At 55.8% G+C, this 18,532-nt stretch overlaps 1 protein-coding gene across 1 annotated transcript; it reads right to left on the reverse strand.

Annotated features, from left to right (window-relative positions):
• Positions 1 to 1,366: 1,366 nt before the first annotated feature.
• FEV (FEV transcription factor, ETS family member) lies at positions 1,367 to 4,774 on the reverse strand (the record flags this gene model as incomplete). Its single annotated transcript, XM_079782571.1, has 3 exons — positions 1,367 to 1,953; positions 3,914 to 3,988; positions 4,723 to 4,774. 3 exons carry the CDS (start codon positions 4,772 to 4,774, stop codon positions 1,367 to 1,369), a joined length of 714 nt encoding a protein of 237 aa, XP_079638697.1.
• Positions 4,775 to 18,532: the final 13,758 nt, after the last annotated feature.

An 18,532-nucleotide genomic window follows, 5' to 3' on the forward strand; every position in this document is an offset into this window, starting at 1 on the left:
TGCAGCGGGGAGACACACCTGAGGCTCCAACACACCTCGCCCAGAGCAAAGCCTTCCAAGGTTTAGCTGCAAAACATGGCCCGGACTGACCCTCCTCCAACCAGCAGAGGGCGCGCGCCACTTGCAAGAAGGCGGGTGGGTACACAAGCCCTGGCTGGAAGTAGCCGGGCGAGGAAGGCGGAGGGGTCCCTCCTGAAAATGAGGCGGCAGATCCAGAGAAAACCACGGAGATGTGTGGGCAGGGCGGGGCTTGTGAATGAGGGTGAGAGAGAAAGTCCGAGTGAGGGTTAGAAGTGGATGAAACGGGAGAGACTGAGGAAAGGTTGAGTTTGTGTTGTGTGGAGATGAGACGAAGTAGGATGGAGTTTAGGATGAGATGAGGGGCAGGTGAAGGATGGGCGAGATAGGAAACGGTGAGATGACCATGTGTGTTGGGATGAAATTGGGATAAAGTAGGGTGAAGGTGTGGGTGGAAGGCAGGGTGAGGCAGACTGAGGTCGGCTGCAAGGTGAGTGTGTGTGTGTGTGGGGGGGGGGGGGGGTCTGGAACATGGCACCTCCCTCTTGGCTGGGCCCATCACCATGGGTTCCTCCCTCCCCTCCAATAGCAAGCACCCCAGCCTCTTTGCCCTCACTCTCTCCAGCTCTTCTGTGGCAGGCCTTTCTGCTCAGGCCTATGCTGGGCATCCCACTTCTTTTCTCCCTGAAACAAGGTTCTGGTGAAGCAAGGAATTGAGAGAGGAGGCAGCAGGGAACTTGGGAGCTTTAATGGGTCTGGAAGGGAATAGAAACACACCGGGCCGGTCCAGCGGAGAGAATAGAGGTGGGAGGAAGGGGCCCCAAAGCGCCTAGGTAAGTCACGGGGGCAGTGGCCCTTGACCAAGCCTGCTGAAGTGCCCGGGAGGAGAAGGTGGGACTGTGAGAGGCCTCCACCATACTGGGGTCGGGGCAGCTCCAAGGGGAAGAGAAAAAATGAGAAAAGATTTGGAATTCAAAAGAGAGGGGTCATAATGGAGGGGGCTTCCAGGAGCCAGGCCTAAGCACAGGTGGAGGGGAGGAAACGACAGGGAAAGCCCGAAAACCTCCCTTCAGGGATCTGAGGTCTAGAAGAAGATGGACGTTAGAGGAAGTGGGGGGACACAGTCACCCTCCCCTAGGAGTTGGGAGGCGGGGTGAGGGGAATCAGCTGTTAAAGGAAGATTGAGACGGTTTCAGATCCCTTCCCCGGGGGCTGGGTGCGGCGAATGGAGTCAAATCTGAAGTCAAAGGAACGGTGGGGAGGCGTGGGGACTCCTCCCCAGGACGTAGATGGGGTTGAGCGCGGGTCTGGGCGTCTGGGGGAGGCCTCGCGTCACCCCGCCGCCTGTCTAGTGGTAATGGCCCCCCAAGTGCGAGGCGGCGGCTACGGCGCCGAAGGGCCCGGGCGGGGGCTGCAAACCCGGGCTGGGGTAGAGCGCAGCGGTGGCGGCGGCGGTGGCGGCGGGGCCCGGGCCCGGCCAGTAGGAGAAGCCGGTGGGCGCGACGCCGGCAGAGGCGGCCATGAGGTTGAGTTTGGAGAGGCCGGGGAAGGGCAGCGGGGCCAGGCCGGCCGGCAGCTTGTAGAGCGCGCCGTCCTGGGCTGCGGCAGCCGCTGCGGCGGCGGCGGCGGCGGCCTGGGCGTGCGTCGGGGGCGGCTGGCAGGCCTGCGCCAAGCCCTGGAAATCGAAGCGGTAAGCGTAGCGCTTGCCGTGCACCTTGCTCATGATGTTCTTGTCGTAGTAGTAGCGCAGCGCGCGGCTCAACTTGTCGTAGTTCATGTTGGGTTTGCTCTTGCGCTCGCCCCAGCGTCGCGCCACCTCGTCGGGGTCCGTGAGCTTGAACTCGCCGTGGCCACCCTCCCACGCGATGCAGCCTGCGTTGGCACGGTCCGCCAGCAGCTCCAGCAGAAACTGCCATAGCTGGATCTGCCCACTGCCTGCGGGGAGGGGGTCGTCAGCCACAGGCGGGATGGGGGGGGGGTGCTGAAGGTGGGGAAAGGGGTGAGAGGAGACGGGAGACCGACCCAGCTGGAGCGGCTGGCCAGGGAGGGGCTGATCAGCAAAGCTGTCCTAGTCGTGACCGCGCTTTCCCACAATGGAAACACAGCCCGCACTTAGGAGGACGCAGCCCCGCCAGCGCCTGGCTTTGTGAGAACTGGGAGCAAGGGTGAATGAAGCATCACCTCCTCTGCATGGAGGCAGCCGTGCAGCAAGACAGTGGGCTCCCTAAGGTGAGCAAGGACAGGCTAGCAGCCCCTGTGGCCACTTGGGCCAGAGTCCTAATTGGAGCAGAGCCTGCACAACCACCGGAGGGTAGCCTGCCCAGGTGTTTACACTGCCCCATCCCAGCTGGACCACATTCCGAGAGCCAGCGAGAGGAGACGACCGTGCAACAGGACCACCCGGGCCACTGGACAACGCCCAGGCATACAGTCGTTCCGCTGGCCGCCTGAGGTGGGGGAGAGGTGGTAGCTGGTTTCTTTGCGGAACCACTCAGACAGGAATGGGGACAGGGGCCCCCTAGGCATGAGAGAAGGGGCGGCCTCTGAAGGCTCTCCCCCCCCCTCCTCCTCCCCCCCCCCTCCTCCTCCCACGGTCTGGTGCGCAGAACGCTGCGCTGGCGCTGAATAGGCCGGGCCTCTTTTTCGGAACAGGCGGGATTCCTGGCTTGCAAAGTTGCCAGACTTCCCCGGGGAGGTGCACAGCTCTGAGGAGAGGGGGTGAGACGGGAAACAGCCACACTTAGCTCCCTGCCTTCTCCCATCTTTGGTTCACCTCCAAGCTCTTCTGCCCTCTCCCTATTCTGGGGTTGTTGGAAGCGACAAGGAGGTTTCCCCCCAGACATTAGTGTGAGGAGAGTCAAATGCCCCAGTGCTCCCACTCCCCTGTCTTGGAGCCTCAATCAGACAAGCGGAGACAAATCTTGATATACACCCACCCCGACCCCCCTTTTAAAATAAAATGGATTTTCCTCAAAGTCTGATTTCATCCTATCGAGCCCGGGGAACCTCTTTTTCTTTTTCAATGACTCGCTCAGAACCCAGACGCTGCTCCCCATAATTTCAACCCCCAATCCCTCCACAAGAGTCCAGAGAGGAGCTGCCTGGCTCCAGGTAGGGAGCATTGGGTTTTAGGTCAGAAGCAAAGGAGGGTTTGGGTAAAAATGTGCAGCTCGTACAGATGCTGAGCACCACCAGAGGCCTAGAAACACAGTCCTGATGGAAGTCCTGTTCCCTTTTGAATAAAACTGTCGCCAGCCTTGTTTTTATGATTACTGTAACCATGACATTTAGGGTACCGACTGGATGGGGAGCTGTAGGGAGGCTTTGCCTGGAAGGCCAGTCAAGTCCCACCAGCAAGGCAAAGCAGAAGGTAATGCAGCCACCTGCGGAGAGCTGGCCTTGAACATAGGAATCCACAGCAATGGCCCAGGGGACTCGGTGGGAAAAGCCTGGCCGCTGGGGGTCAGTGAGTCAGGTAGGCGCTGGCCCAGGTGCTAGCGGTGCTAGTGGTCAGGGAGTAAATCTTCCGGTCTCTTTGCCCAGTGGTGCGGGGGCCTTGTGCTCCTGTTGCTAGCAAGGAGAGGATGCCAAGAGCCTCAGCCCTGTCCCCAAAAGGGTGAGTGGGGGCCAGGATCCTCTCCCTCAGCCCTGGCCTGCAAGTCCAGCGCTGAGACTTGGAAGATGCAGGAGCTCAGGCCAAGTGAATGCCCCCCTCCCCCCGCCCTCCATCCTTCCCACAATTATGCCCGGACCCTCCGATTCCTGGAGCCCTGCAGTGCACATCCCTTCCGCCCTCGGTTCTGGTAGCGGCGGCGCCTCTCCTTCTCTTGGGTGGATGCCCTGGCTCCCGTCCTCTGACTTCGCCCCCGCCCACCCCGTCCACCAGCCAGCTCACCTTTTTGTACCGCAGGGCTCAGCGGCCCCCACCCCGGGCTCTTCCCCTCCTTGAAGAGACCTTCTCCGACCGGATCTGTGGCAGCAGAAGGAAACAGTCAGAGGGACCTAGGCGGAGGTTGTGGGCTTGACCCAAAGGGCCCCGGGGCCAAGGCGCCAGGAGGGGTGCCGTGGTTCCCGGCGTGAGGCTGGGGGCCCCAGCTGCCCGGCTCCTCCTCCCGGAGCCTGGCCCGGGCGCGCGCCGCGCCGAGCCCCTCCATAACGCCCAAGTCAGGAAACGCGTCCAGGAAAAAGGAAATCCGCTTTCCGAACGGGCCGGCGGGAGCCTTATAAAGCGGAGGAGCCGGGACTGCGCCTGTCGAGCCGGAGCGCCGGGAGCCCATCGGAGAGAAGAGGAGGGCGGAAGGCTGGGCCGGTGGGAACGCTGGGAGCACGGAGGTGAGGAGCCACGAGGGTGCAGGGGCGGCGCCCGGCGGACTACAACCTCCCAGAGCTGCACGCGCCCCGGTCCCCGCCACATCGAAGACCGCTGTTCCCCCTCCAGGCTCTTTCAGCCCCCGAGCTGGCGCCCTCGGCCTCCCAGTCTCCCAATCTGCTCACTTCGAGTCTTCTAGACCTCACAGGAAAGCCCCAAAGCTCTCCATCTGTCTTTACCGTCCTCCAATGCCCTAGATTGCTCAGTCCTTCCAACGATCCGAATCTCTGGACTGCGCCCCTTCCCTTGGACCCCAACAATCCATTTCCCACGCCCCAGATTAGACTTCCAGCCCCGGGTCCCGGTGCCTCCAGCCCCCAGCTGGTCCCTGGTACCTGGCAGGTACATGTTGATCAGCAGGGGCTGGGAGGCGCCGCTCTGTCTCATCGCCGCCCGAGGCTGGGTGGTGGGAGGTTGGGGGGGGGGGGGGGTGAAAGAGGGGGGACGCGTCAGGCTTTGCGCTCTGGGGTACTGATCCCCGCCCGATGCGACCGCGGGTACTTGGGAGACGAAGACAGCGCCAGGTCCGGCAGGGCCTGGCGGGAGGGGGCTGGCCGGGTGAGGCGGGGATGGAGGGGGTCCTGGAGCCACGCTCCCAGCTACCAGGCAGCTTGGAACCCTCCGGCCCCAGGCGCGGGCAGGGGCCGCAATTTCCGTTTTAATTAAAGCGCTGTCGCCTCGGCCCCCGGGACCCCGCCCCCGCCCCTCTTATCGCCCCATCGCAATAAAGTCTCCAACACGCTGTGCTGCAGCCAAGCGCACCCGGCAGCCCCCCGCGCCCCGCAGCCCGGAGACGCGCGGGGGATGGGCCTGGGCCTCGCGCTCTGACAGGGGTCAGGAGCGCGTTTCTTTTCCGCCTCCCTGACTCTTAGCAAACATCGGTGGGGTGGAGTACACGGCCCCACCTCGGACCTTCAGGGCCACAGTTCCTGCTACCCAACCATTCCTGCCCCCCTCACCGCTTCACTCTCCTCCCGCTTCCTCCTCCCACCCCCACCCGGGTTCCCGTCTCCAGGCTGCGTTATCTGCATCTTCACTTTTAAATTTCCGCTTCCCTCCCTCTCTCCTGTCGCTGCGCTCCCGGGCCGGGCAGCCGTAGCTCCTTTTATCTCCGAATCCCTCCTCCCCAGCCTTCTCCCTCCTCCTCCTCTCCCACTCTCTGCTCTTTCCTGGAGACCCGATCTCCTCCCCTGTCTGCCTTTCCAGGGCTCCCAGGCCTCTGGGCCAGCGCTGGGCGTCTTCCCCACAACTGCTAGTGGGTTGCCCCTCCCTGCTTTCTGGGTCTCTTCTTCCGTTTAGTCTCTCCTACATCCATCTCTCCTCCTGCCTCCACTCTTTCTCTCCCTCCTGTCTCTCTCCTCATTTTCTCATTAATTTGTTCCCCATTAATTTGTGGCATACAGTAAGCTCATGATCCCCCTTCCACTTCCACCATAATGACCCCTCTCCCAGTCTTCCCATTCTGTGTTATCCCAGCCTACATCAACTGCTGCCATCCTGGTTATCCCTAAATCAGTTGGGAATTGGCACCTTGCTCTTACAAGAGTAGAGGGGCTAAAACAGGGTTGTGTACTGTACAAGGCCCCCAACTCAGGGGGAGTGGAGGCTGAAATCCACTCTGGAAAAGCGGCAAAGATGCTGATTGTGTATTAGCCAAGCTGATGTGGTTCCCAGGTGGCTTGGAGGCTCTGGGCACCTGTGGGTCTTCCTAACTCTGGATAGGCTCCCAAGGAGGGGTGCTGGCTAAAGGTTCTGGGCCAGGAGCCACTTGATGCCATGAATGGCCTGGTGGCTACTATTGGAATTGGTACTCTTGAGGCCTTTTTCTCCCACTACTTGAGCTCAGGAGGTAATGAGGCCTGGAACTCCAGGGCACATGGATTAGAATGGGCAAGTTTTCTGTAGGATCCTGGTTCTGGGGTGCCTGACTGAGAATGGCTGGAAAGTCTAACGTGGTGGGTTCTTGCTGTTACTGCCAGAGTGTTTGTCTTTACTGGTGGAGGGTGTAAAGATCCAAAGGAGCCATGGAGGAGTGTAGGAGTCAAAGACTAGGGGGAAGTAGAGGGTCCCAGGACCCCAGAGGATCCTAGAGGGACAAGGATGGGGGCTTCAGTATAGGGATGTGGAATCCGGTGGGAGCAAAGATGAGAGGTTGGGATGCTCTTTGAGGACCAAACTCAGGGCTTCACAGGAGCGGAGGGCCTTGAGGGTACAGCCTAAGGTCCAATCCTCCCCCTTCCTCCCCCCCCCTCCTTCTTTTGATAATCCTCACTGGAGGGTATTTTTCCATTGCTTTTTTTAGAGAGAGTGGAAGGGGGGGCAGAGACAGAGAGAGAGAAACATCAATGTGAGAGAGACACATCAATTGGTTGCCTCCCACATGCACCATGACCAGGGCCACCAGGCGGGGGATAGAGCCTGCAGCTGAGTATGTGCCCTTGACTGGAATCAAATACCCTCCCCCTTCAGTCCGAGGGTTGATGCTCCATTCCCTGAGCCAAACCGCCTGGGGCACAACCCCTCTTCTTCCTGTTTTCTTATCACTTCCCCAGATAGAAAAATAAGGAGCAGGTGGTCACAGCTGGGAGACACCAAGGTTCAGTCCCTTAATGCTCTCAATTAGAGAGGCTTCCCAGAGTGAGCAGTCTATCCAGACATCCCAACCCTGAACTGGTGATGGGTCAACATTTCAGGTTCTAAGCCGCTGCCTCACTGAGGACTCAGGTGTTAAAAGGGTAGGTGGGATGCAGGAAGAATTTGTGTGGGTGTGGGATGAGGGATAAGTGGGAGGGTAGAGGGTAGACAGGTGTGTGTGGGGGGTGGCAGATGAGAGTTGTCCTTTAACCCCATCTGGATCTTGGCTGCACCAGTAAGGAATTGTCCTCCTCCACCCCCTTTGGCCTTTGGCTGAGTGCAGCCAATGAGCAAGTTCCACGCAGGGTGCAGGTCCCACAGGGTCCTGCAAACCATCAGTCTGCCTGGAATGGGCCTCTGCAGCCCCCACACCTTTGTTGTCAGTGTGGGGAGCAGAGTCCGACCCCCAGGTCTGGGAGAACAAAAGTTTGCTACAAATATTAGCTTCCCCAACTCCCTTGTACAGGTGAGGACACTGATACTTAGAGACAGATAGTGCCCTGTTCAGGGTCACACTGCCAGTTTCTGAAGCCATCTTGCTCTTTCCAGCAGCCACAGACGTTCCCAGAGAGAGAACAGTTCAGCTGATGGTAGAGACCAGATCTCCCTTTGCCCATTGTCTGCTTCCCAAAACAGGGAGTGGGGAGATGGGCTGCTGGGCTCTGAGGCCAGTTTGTCTGGGTTCAACTCTGGGTCTCATTTCCTAGTGTGACTTTTGGAGAAGTTACATAACCACTCCACCTTAGTCTCTTCATCTGTAAAATGGGGATTATAGTACCTATTACACAGGATTATAAGGCTTACACAACACATGGTGACTGCTCAGACAAGGCTCTCTCTAATCATTTAGCTATTGTTACTGCTACTATCCCCCAAAGAGACAGTTAGAAGCCTGTGTGACTAGGCAGGAACCCCAGGCTCCTTTGGGGCCCAGAAAGGTTTGGAGCTTTTCTGAGGCCTGAGGCTTTAAGCCACAGCTCAGGTCAGCCTCCACTTAGCATGGATTGGGGTCAAAAGCCCTTGTTCAAGTCACCAATTAAGTGGGTAGCCTCACTGAGGCTTCTCCCTCTCAGCGGAGCTCCAGTTTCTTCATTGGTGAAATGGATGAAGCACGCAGTGTGTTAGGAGAATCATCTGCAATCATCTAGAACTCTGACCCTTGGTTTCTGGACCTAACTCTGGGATCCATGGGGGGACAGGGGAAGGAAAGGAGGCTCCTAATGGACTGCCCCAGTGCTTTTCCATAACACCACAAGCATTTTCAGGGGGTTCTCATTGAATCCTGCAAACATCCCTGTGACACAGATAAGGCAGGGATCACTAGCCCCAGTTTACAAAAGAGGGAATCGAAGCTCAGGGGTGGTATGTGATTGGGTCTGACTTCTGGTGTTCTGACTTCTAGTTCAGGGCTCTTCCCGCAGGGAGCAGATGCCTGACTTTGCACAGCTGGACCCGTGGGGCCTGCCAGGTCCAAGTCTGACTGTTTTTCAACATCGCCTCCCCTCGGCTGGGGCAATGATCTGAGCCACCCCTCTGCATTGATAAGCCCACTAGGGGCTGGAAAACACAAGCATTCCTGAGGGAGGGACATAATGAGAGGAGTTCCCAGAGCCTTGGAGGCCCTGCCTATGTGGGACTGAGGGTGTTGTTACCTGGACAAAAGAGGAAACTAGGAAGAAACTACATTGGTGGCAGGGGCTCTGGTGGCTGCTGCCACACTCAGTCCTGCCATGTCTGTTGGCTTCTGCTGCCTGCTCCATAACACAGGCTCACTGTAGTCAGTGACTGAGGGGTTGCCTCTCCAGCTCACCAGTTCTCCTAAGAGTGGGAAGGAAGAGGAAGAATGAAGAGTGAGTTGTTTGGAACAGTAGAGAGGAGGGGTATGAAAATGCTTTGTAAATGCTGGAGTTCAAACAATGTGAGGGATCGTTATTATTCAGACAAAGGGTCTGGAGGCTCTGCTCAGAGAGAGGAAGTCTCCCCCTTAGAAGGTCCTGGTAGCCAGTGAAACCTCCCACTAATTCCTCCTCTCACACTCTTGCTCTTCTGTAAGGCAGAGATTTTATAAGGCTGGGAAAAGGATGCAGGCTTCTCTAGCCAAAAAGGGAGGTAGGTGACAATAAAGACTGGAAAGGCCTTAGGGGTTAAAGAAGAACCCAACAGAGCTCCTGCACAGGGGTCCTGCCCTGCATGATGGTGCCTGGCCCAGGACTGAAATGCAGCATTAAACCCTGCTGTGGACCTGTGCGCACTCCAACCAGGAGATAGCAACAGTGCCATTTGGCCACAATACCCATCCCAAGCTGATGGGCCTTTACCAAGGAGTGGTGTGGGACTAGTTGTAGTTAACAGGATACCCAAGGCTCTTACCAGCAATTTCCTCTCAGCCCCATGAGTCTAGCAGCTAGACTAGCCACACACATCCTAATTCAGTTATGCTCCATAATCAAGGGTCCTGGAGCCCGAAGGGAGAGTCAGGTTGGCAGGGAAGGACCCTCAGAAAGATGAGGATAGGTATCACAAAGCAAGACACCAAAAAAAAAAAAAAAAAAGAGGCAAGAGGGCAGGTTCAGGGGGCTTTATTGAGGGTCTTCAGGAGAGGTGTTGGGGCCATAGGGCTATTGCTGTATTCTTTGAATGGACTACAGCTGCCCAGTATGGACCTGCATGCTGAGTTCACTATAGGTATGGAACTCCCTGCCATGCTGGTTCTGCTCCAATACATACTGGTAACCCTGTAGCCTGGGTACTGGTAGGCCACCCACCTAGACCAGTGAGGGCAAAGGATGGTAAGTAGGCTCTGCCCCTGCCCCATCAATGTCCTCAATTAGTAGTAGTCCGCCTTTCACAGTTCCCAACCCCCAGGTCCAACACCACTGCTTCAGTTTTTCCTACATAGATCTCTTTCTGCCCTGCTCACTGCTCCACATCTTCCTATCACCTTCCTGACCATGTCTCCTATTCCCGCCCACCACTGCCTCCTCATCCAAGTTTTTAATATTTTCCCCTGTCCCTATATTGTTCCCCTGACTCCTATGACCTGCCCCCTCCCTCCCAGACAATCTCCACCATCTCAATTTCTTCCGCTTCCCTCCAAGTCTCCCATCCCCTCTCTTCCCTCTGTCCTCCAGTCTTCAACATCTCCTTTACTATGTCTTTTAGCATGCCCATTACCTTTCCTCACTCTCCTCCCTGGTCCCATTGCCTCCCTGTTCTTCTCATCTCCCTATTCCAGTCCCAGGACTCAAGCTTCAGAGCTGACTTTAAGGCAACCCACATCCTTACTGCCCCAAATCCATGGAGGATAGGGATGGGTAGTCATCACTGTGTTCAAACTTGCAACCCTGAAAGTTGTGCCCCTCAAATAGTGTCATGCAGCTGTCACTGTGGTTCTGAGGCACAGAAAGGTAGAAGTCAGCCCTCCAAAGAGGTGTTAATGGGTACATTCTCAGCACCACTCCCCCCCCCGCCACACACACACACACACACACACACACACACACACACCACTGCCAACACAGGTTGTGCAGATAATCAGGCTCCACAAACACTCCTGGCAGTTATTCCATTAGCTTCCTAGCAGCCTGAAAAGTTGTGGTGCTCAGAGATTCCCAGTCTGGTCTCTTCTATGGCTTTGGATTGAGGTGGTGAGACTGGAGGGGGTGTCCCAAAGACCTTTCCAGGTCAGGGCTAGAAAGCATCTTGTGACATTGGCCTGTTTTTCATGAGGAAAAATAGAAGTCTTGAGAGAAGTCTGGTCCATTAATGAAGACAGTTTCCTTAAGGGACTCATTGACTAACCCAATCTCCTGCCCAGAACCCTGGGCAGCCCAACTAATGGGTTGGATGGCAGAGTCAGAACAGATAGGCCAGGACATCAGTGTTGGTTTGGTCTGGGCTTCCATAGTCCCAGGTTCTTCCCCCTGAAAGGCTCCTTGGTCTCCTGGAATGGAGAAGCTTGGCAAAGTCAGCACCTGCTCTCTGCCCTCCACCTCCCAGTCCCTGGCCTCACCAGTAGGGTACCTAAGTCAGCACAGATAGGAAGTGAGATCCTCCCCTTTAGTATTTAATTTATTACCAACCCTTTCACCACAACACACACACACACACACACACACACACACACACACACTGACCTTTCTAAGCCTTGATTCCTGGGTTGAGTTCTAAGTCTCATCTGATCCCCATTTCCACACTAATAGCAGCCACCCAGACCTCACAGGGCTGCGTGATGACAGAGGCGCTCTCTCACTCTTGCCCACAACTGGATCTTAGAAACCCCATGCATCTCAAGACTGGCATGGACTCGGTGCTGTCTGTGGTGCTGATTTTCAGCATCTGGCTTTTGCCCACAATCCAAACTTAAGGACAGCCCTCTAGTTCTGGGAAGTAATGCCACTACCACCCATCTAAGAGAGATGTGTTTACACCCCCCCCCCCCAGCAAGTGGTTGTCCTTTTGGAGGCAGCATGGTGGGACCAGGGCCTGGATCCAGGAGCTTGGAGGCAGAAGAAGAGGGGGAGGGCCGTGCTCACCCCGCAGAACACAGACCGGAAAGAGAGCAGCTGGTCGCTGTGGTGGCTGCCACTGTTGTTCCAGGCGCTCCAGCGAGAATGGTCACCCTTCTCTAGAATGAATTACTGTCCCTGGAAATTGGGGTACTCATAGGCCATCCTGGGGAAAGATAAGGGGAGCAGGGAAGCATCTGCCCAGCAGCACTATTTCCTCCCCCTCCCCCTTGTTGCTGTGACTGAAAAGATTGAGAAACCGATCTTTTCCTCTAATCCCGGGCCCTTTCCCTGACGCATCCACTGCATGACAAACCAGCTCCTCTCGGGCTAAAAACCCTGAACAGGGTTTGAGGGGTCCAGACTTCCAGCTCAGTGCCCTTAGGGTGGACCGAATTTTCCAGCTTACAAAGATCACCCAACCAAGTGCTTCTACATCAAGAATTTAGATGTCTGCAAAAGTAGGTGTAGGAACCCTACTGCACCCCAACCTGCATAGCAACTTATGATAACAACAGTCAGCTCGCATGAGGGCCCCAGGCTCTAGGAGACCAAGGTGGAGCCAGTGGAAGAGATTTGGCTTTTTTTTTTTTTTTTTTTTTTTTTTTTAGAGATTTGGCTTCTTTTGTTAAAGGAAGCACAGAGCCATCTAACTTTGTAGAGAAAAACTTTGGAGAGGAGATTAAACTGGGAACCTCTTCATTGTTCAAGCTGGCCCCACAGCGCCCCCGCCTCTGGAGCAAAGGTTACCTTTTCACTTTTATCCTTTTAGCTCTCACTCGGTCTTATGACTGGTCTTGAGGCAGCTGGGGATTTGGGGGAGGCCAGAGGGTTTCCTGTGTTGGTGGGTCTTTATCAGGCAGGCCTTACAGACTGGGGAACGGAGGGCTGAGAGATGATGTCTCAGGCTCGGAGCGTGGACTAGGGGAGCCCAGAGCCCCCAGCCCAGCCCAGCCCAGCCATGTCTGTGCGATCACTCACACGCCGCGTTCCACCTTGATGATCACTCAGCAGCAGACCGCGGCGGCCCTGGAGTCCTCTTCCTCTCGGAGTGTGAGGCAGCTCATGCCGCTGTGGCAAGAAGGACAGGACCAAGCGCCCAGCATCTCGCGAACCCCCTCCGGCGTCAGGCCCAGGCCCATCCAACCCGGGTTAAGGGTGAAGGCCCCGCGGTCTGGACCCGGGTTGCTAGTGGCTTTCCGTCATGTCGCCCTCCCCCGCCCTGAAAAGACCCTGCCCCAGATGGAATATTCACCAGGTGGATGGCGCAGTGCTGACGGAAATGGAGAGGCTGCGCAAGGGCCAGGCGTGCGGGGCTTTATACTTGGCCTCGCCTCCCTCCTCACGCCCTCTCCCGCTGGGCTGGGGAGAGCTGAGTCAGCGGGCAGGCTGCGGTCAGCTCTGCCGTCCCCTGGGGAGCCGAGGCCTTCCCTGCAGCCGCGGATCTGGCCCCGGTCCTCGGGGATTACACTAGAAAGTACGGAGGCACACGTCCCGCGCACCCTGCAACCAAGGGTGACTCAGCTTTTTCTTTCTGGGGGGCCAGAGCCAGGCAGGATGCCCGCGACCTGGAGCAGAACACGCCCTCCCTGGCCCAGACCCTCGGGACTAGAGACCAGGCTATCCAGTGGCCCGCTGAAACTGCGCATTTCTGACTGGAGGCACGAAAGTTCTTCCCAAGGTCTAACGTCCACCTTTTCTTCTGCCCTAGTTCGAGGCCTCTCTTTTGGGCGACGCTAGGGTAGACAGGCTCCCCGAAAGCGACTCTCCTCACACCCTTCAGTCTTCTTTTCCCTGTAAGATCCCTCCATCGCAGCCTCTTTCCTCCCAAATTGAGTTCCCAGATCCGCGCTGTGTTCCTGGATTTTCTTGAGCTGAGGGGCAGAGAGGGGCGCAAGGCAGTGCTGAGCGCAGGAAATTGGAACCGCCCAAGGGAGGGCTCGGATTTACAAAGCACCTAGAATAATAGTAACTAAGGAAGTGGCTAGAGTGGTTACCAGCCGCCTGACAGCTCCAGGGAGTGGGCTGGGGTCCCTTCGTCTCCCTGAGAGCCAGCAGCTGATCACTGCTGGCTAGTTCAGGCCAGACGCTCTGCTCGGAGCTTTACAGGCGTGATCTCAGCTAATTCTCACACCATATCCGAGAGGTAGGAGCTGTTCTTGCCCTGCACTTCACAGAAGCAGCAGCTTAGGAAGGTCCTGCGGAATGTGGTGGAGGAGGTGTCCCAGCTGAGATGTGAACCTGGGTTTCTGTTTTGACGGAAGGTCCTAGGCCCTCGCCCCCAATCCCAGGCCAGTTGGGGCGAGGGAAGAGAGGCGAGAGTGGGAGAGGAAAGGAGGTGAAAGGCTTGGGGCCCCAAGGAAGACATTTCCTCCCAACTTGCAGCAGGATTTCTAACCACACAGCTGAATTCATTCCCACATCCGTGCCCTTGCACTTGCTGTTCCCCATTACCTCCAGTGTCTTAGTCACACAATCTTGGCATGGCTGACTTTCTTGGCATGGGTGACCCTGCTCCTGACATTTACTGTCCTTCACATCACCCTGTTTTCTTTGTAGCATTTGTCACCCTGTAAATTTGTCTTTTTCATTTTTTGGTTTATGAGTGTTTATGGGTGTGCTAAGTGTCTTCTTTTAGACAAATGTAAGCTCCATTTAAGCAGGCTGTGTCAGTTTTGTTATTTTCAAACCTTAGCACCATGCTGGACACATAGTAGGCTCTGAGTACAACTTGAGTGAGTGAATAAGGTGGTTAGGTTGGGTCAATTGTCCAATGGGAATTCTACAAGGTTTGCCCATTCTACCAAGTTCCCCACCCTGAGGTTCTGGGGTGCCAAGAATAGGTGCTGTGGGCAGCCAAAGTCTCCCCTCCCCTGTGTCTGTCTCTTTTTTACTGGTGAGGAATTGCTCTTGAGGATCACAATGCATGTGAAGGTGAATGTCCTACAACAAGGGGAATAAAGTCCAAGTTAGGAGGGTGTAAGTCAGAGCAGGGACACCACAGCCAGGTTTGATTGCCCAGTCCCCTGACTCCCTGTCCTAGAGGAGGTTTGGAGAGACACAAATAGACTATAATTTCTCCAAAACCATGAGGAGGAAATACAAACTATCAAGGGAGGCAAGAACCAATCCTGGACTCTGTGTCCTGGCCTTTCGCCTTGGCTTCCCAAGTCGGCACTATGGTAGCAGTGCGAAGTGAGGAACACAATTTTTCTTTCCCTCTTTTCTGCCTTTCTCCCCTATCTCTATTGGAGAATTCTGGATTCAGCCACCAGGAGGCGCGGGCGGGCCGCTCTGGGAGGAAAGCTGAGGCCACCAGGCTGGTGGAAGAGGCAGCTGGTTGGGAGGCTGAGGTTGGGAGGGGCGGCGGGCGCCCGTTGTGAGTGCGTCAGCCTGTGCGTCTTCGCTGGTCCATGACGTGGGTCCCGGTGTTAGGTCCGAGGCCGCGGGGTGTCTGTCAGACTGGACGCTGTATGTACAGCAGCTGGGGCCCCGGGTCTGGGCATGCTCCTGAGGTTGGGGCTCCACCTGGGAGGGCTGTTTCCAGTACAAGTGTTGGTCAGATCAGAAGACTGTATTCCGCAGGAGGGCGTGTGTGTGTGTGTGTGTGTGTGTGTGTGTGTGTGTGTGTGTTCAAAGGCTTGGGGGAAGTGCTGGTAGTAGTACAGCTGAGATCCAATTAGAATTAGGAGTCCGGCTGAGATTTGGGGTGGGGACCCTGTGTGTGAGCAGGGCCACTGCTCCTCTTCTAGTCCTAAATTCCCATCTTGGCTTGCACTATGAAGCTATGTGGCACGAGCTAGCCAGCCTCTCCCCTCCCCTGTACCTCAGCTTCCTCATCAGGAAAATGGTGTATTGGTACCACTGCCCCCACCCTACAGTCCGAAGCTTTTCATTCTAGCTGTCTGCACATCCACCAAACACTGCCAGTAGCTAGTTGCCCAGAAGACCTCTAGACTTCTCTCAAGGTCTCTCCAGTCCCCCAGCCCCCTCCCTGACTCTGGACCTCAAAGTTGAGGGAGAAAGGAATTAACCACTGAGGGGGAGGAGCAAGAAAGGGGCTGTCAGGGGGCCCTGCCTGGTGTGCCAGAATGGGACTCCGGGTTTCTGTCCCTTTCCTGTACTATGGACCCCCCTCCCAGCTTCCTTTCTTTGTCCATTAGGTTGGTCCAGCTCCAGTCCCCCAGTCTCCCTTCACCCAACCCCCTTCTAGCCCCTTCCCAACCCCCCGGCAGCTGGTCCTGTTTGTTTTCCCAGATCAGTTTTGCCCAGAGCTTCCTGAGGGTGGATGCACAGGTGGCTTTGTTTGCCAGCTCAGCACCCTCACTGCTACCTCCTCCACAGCCACAGCCTTGGCCTTTAGGTGTGGAGAGGGAGAGTTAGGAAGGCAAAACAAACAAAAAACAGTGTCCCCACATCCACACCTCCAAGAGACCTCAAGATCTCACAGAGGTCTCATCACCTCAGAGAACCCATCCAGTTCTTCATCTCTTATAGGGACCAAAGTTCCACAGAGAAATCCTCAGGACCATTCCCCCTCTTATGATTCTACCCAAACACCCATCTCATAAGGCACCCTAAGATCTCACAGAGAAAGCCTTAGACCCAGTTCTGTTTCCTGTAGATCCCACTCATACCCCCATCCTATATGGGGACATGTAGATCCAACAAAGAAACCCTCAGACCCAATCCTGGCCTCTTACCCAGGTCCCCATCCCAGTTAAAGGCCCTGAGAATCCCCAGAGAAGTGATTCATATAGAGCCCCATCCCATAAAAGGCCCAACTTCTTAGTACTGTGGGGCAGTTGAGAAGTGCCTGGTGGCCCATGTCCTATCAAGTCAACCTGCTCCCACCCTTACCTCTCATTTCACTGGGAAATCAGCCAGGGCTTTGGTGACTGAAGATGCAAATTCTGTGAATGGTGCCCTCTTGCACCCTTGTACCATCACTAGCCCCTCCTTTGCAGCTCTGCTCCTCCACTCCCTGCCCCCACCCCAGGTCTGGAGCCAGGAACAGGCAGATGAGCACTTTCCCTGGGGCTGTGAGGTCTGGTCTCCTGGGAGACAGAGATAACAGTGAGAGACCAGCTCAGCCCCAGCAGGGTCCAACAGCTGGGCCCTAAAGAGGTGGGTCTTGAGGGGGTGGGAGCCCCACCCACACAGACCCATTGTCTTATCCTGTTATAAACAGAGCCCCTCAGTAGGGATAGAAAGCTGGCCACCATCCAGGGCAGCTTTTACCACTACCCACTCACCCAGACACAAAGGCACAGGCTGGCACAGGGCGACAGAGAGAGAGTGCACGCATACACACATTCACACAGTACAGGCACATGGATAGGTCCCACATGCACCACAGGTAAACATCCTAGCATTTAATAAACACCTCAAAGTCACACTCATTGATGGGCAGACATTGCTCACTCATTTCTCAAATATTTAATAAGATGTACTATGTGCCAGGCACTGTGCTGAGTGTTGGAGTGACATGTGAGCATGCACTTTCACATGCACATATCCCGCTCACGGTCACCTAGAAAAGATCATCTCAGCCACCCACCCGTCATCATACAGACACTGAAGATGGGCTCTGGAGTCACGCTGCTGCCTGGGTTCAAATCCAAGCTCCACTGCTTATAAGTTAGATGAACTTGTACACTATTTCTCAGCTTTTCCCTCTGTAAAATGAGAATAATAATCTTAAAAACTGTTATGAAAATTTAAATCCATGTAAAACACAGCCTGCTGTATGCACCCAATAAATGTTAGCTGTTCCTGTTGTGTTTATAACTGGCTTTGCTGCATGGTTCTGCCCACCCCCTGGGGCTGGGGTGGAGGAGAGGAGCCAGGGCAGCAAGTATAAGTCTGGGATCTGCATCCCCCTACCCACACTTGCCTGTGGAAGCCAGCCTAGCACTCAGGATGAGGAGCCTTTCTGCCTCACCCCATTCCAGTCACTCTGCTGATGACCTCAGTTTGGGAGGACTGGGAAGGTCCGAGGGGAGTATCCCAATCCTTTGTTCTTGTTCAGGCCTCTGCTATTCTGGAAAGAATGCTTGCTCGTGAAACTGGAGATCTGACTTCTGGTCCCCACACCTTTTCTGGCTCTATATGTGGTCTTGAGCAGGTCACTCCCCCTCTTGGGGCCTCAGTTTTGTACCTGTAAACTAAGCTAACTGCTGATCCTGGAGGGGCCTCCCAGCCATGACTTCTGTGATCCTGTGATGCCTCAGGAAGCTTCCCCCCTCTTCCTCCCCTGCCTCCCCCTCTTCCTCCCCCCCCCCCCCACCCCGCAGGCCTAGGCAGAGTGAGGGGGTGAGTTGCCTGCTGTCACCATGGGGACTAATCTCTAAGAAGGTCATTGAGCCTCCGCTTCTGCCTTGGCCTGATGGGGATTAGTACCTGGGTATGAACCCCCCCTTGCTTCCATGCCCAGGTCCCCCCACTCTCTTTTAGACCCTGGGCAGCCTCCACACCCAGAAGTTCCAAGGCTGGGCCAGAATCAGCAGGTGGACAGTGGAGGCAGGGCAGCTGCTATAGTTGTCTTTCTGTCCAGCTGTGGCCAAGAGAGAAAGGGGGAGAGATGGAGTCAGATCATGCCCCACTCATGGCCTGAGTCTTGCCCCTCTTTGGCTTCTACTTCTTTTTTTTAATATATATATATATATATATTTTATTGATTTTTTTACAGAGAGGAAGGGAGAGGGATAGAGAGCTAGAAACATCGATGAGAGAGAAACATCGACCAGCTGCCTCCTGCACATCCCCCACCGGGGATGTGCCCACAACCAAGGTACATGCCCTTGACCGGAATCGAACCTGGGACCCTTCAGTCCCCAGGCCGACGCTCTATCCACTGAGCCAAACCGGTTTCGGCTGGCTTCTGCTTCTTAATGAGGAGAGATTGGTCCCCCAAAAGAGGGTGTCACTCCCACCTCCAGCCCTGGCTGTCCCATTTGCAGCCCACATAGAAGCCGCTTTTTCTCCTCTTTTAGAGGCAATT

The sequence above is a fragment of the Cnephaeus nilssonii genome, assembly GCF_951640355.1.
Source record: "Cnephaeus nilssonii genome assembly, chromosome: 10".
NCBI lineage: Eukaryota > Metazoa > Chordata > Mammalia > Chiroptera > Vespertilionidae > Cnephaeus > Cnephaeus nilssonii.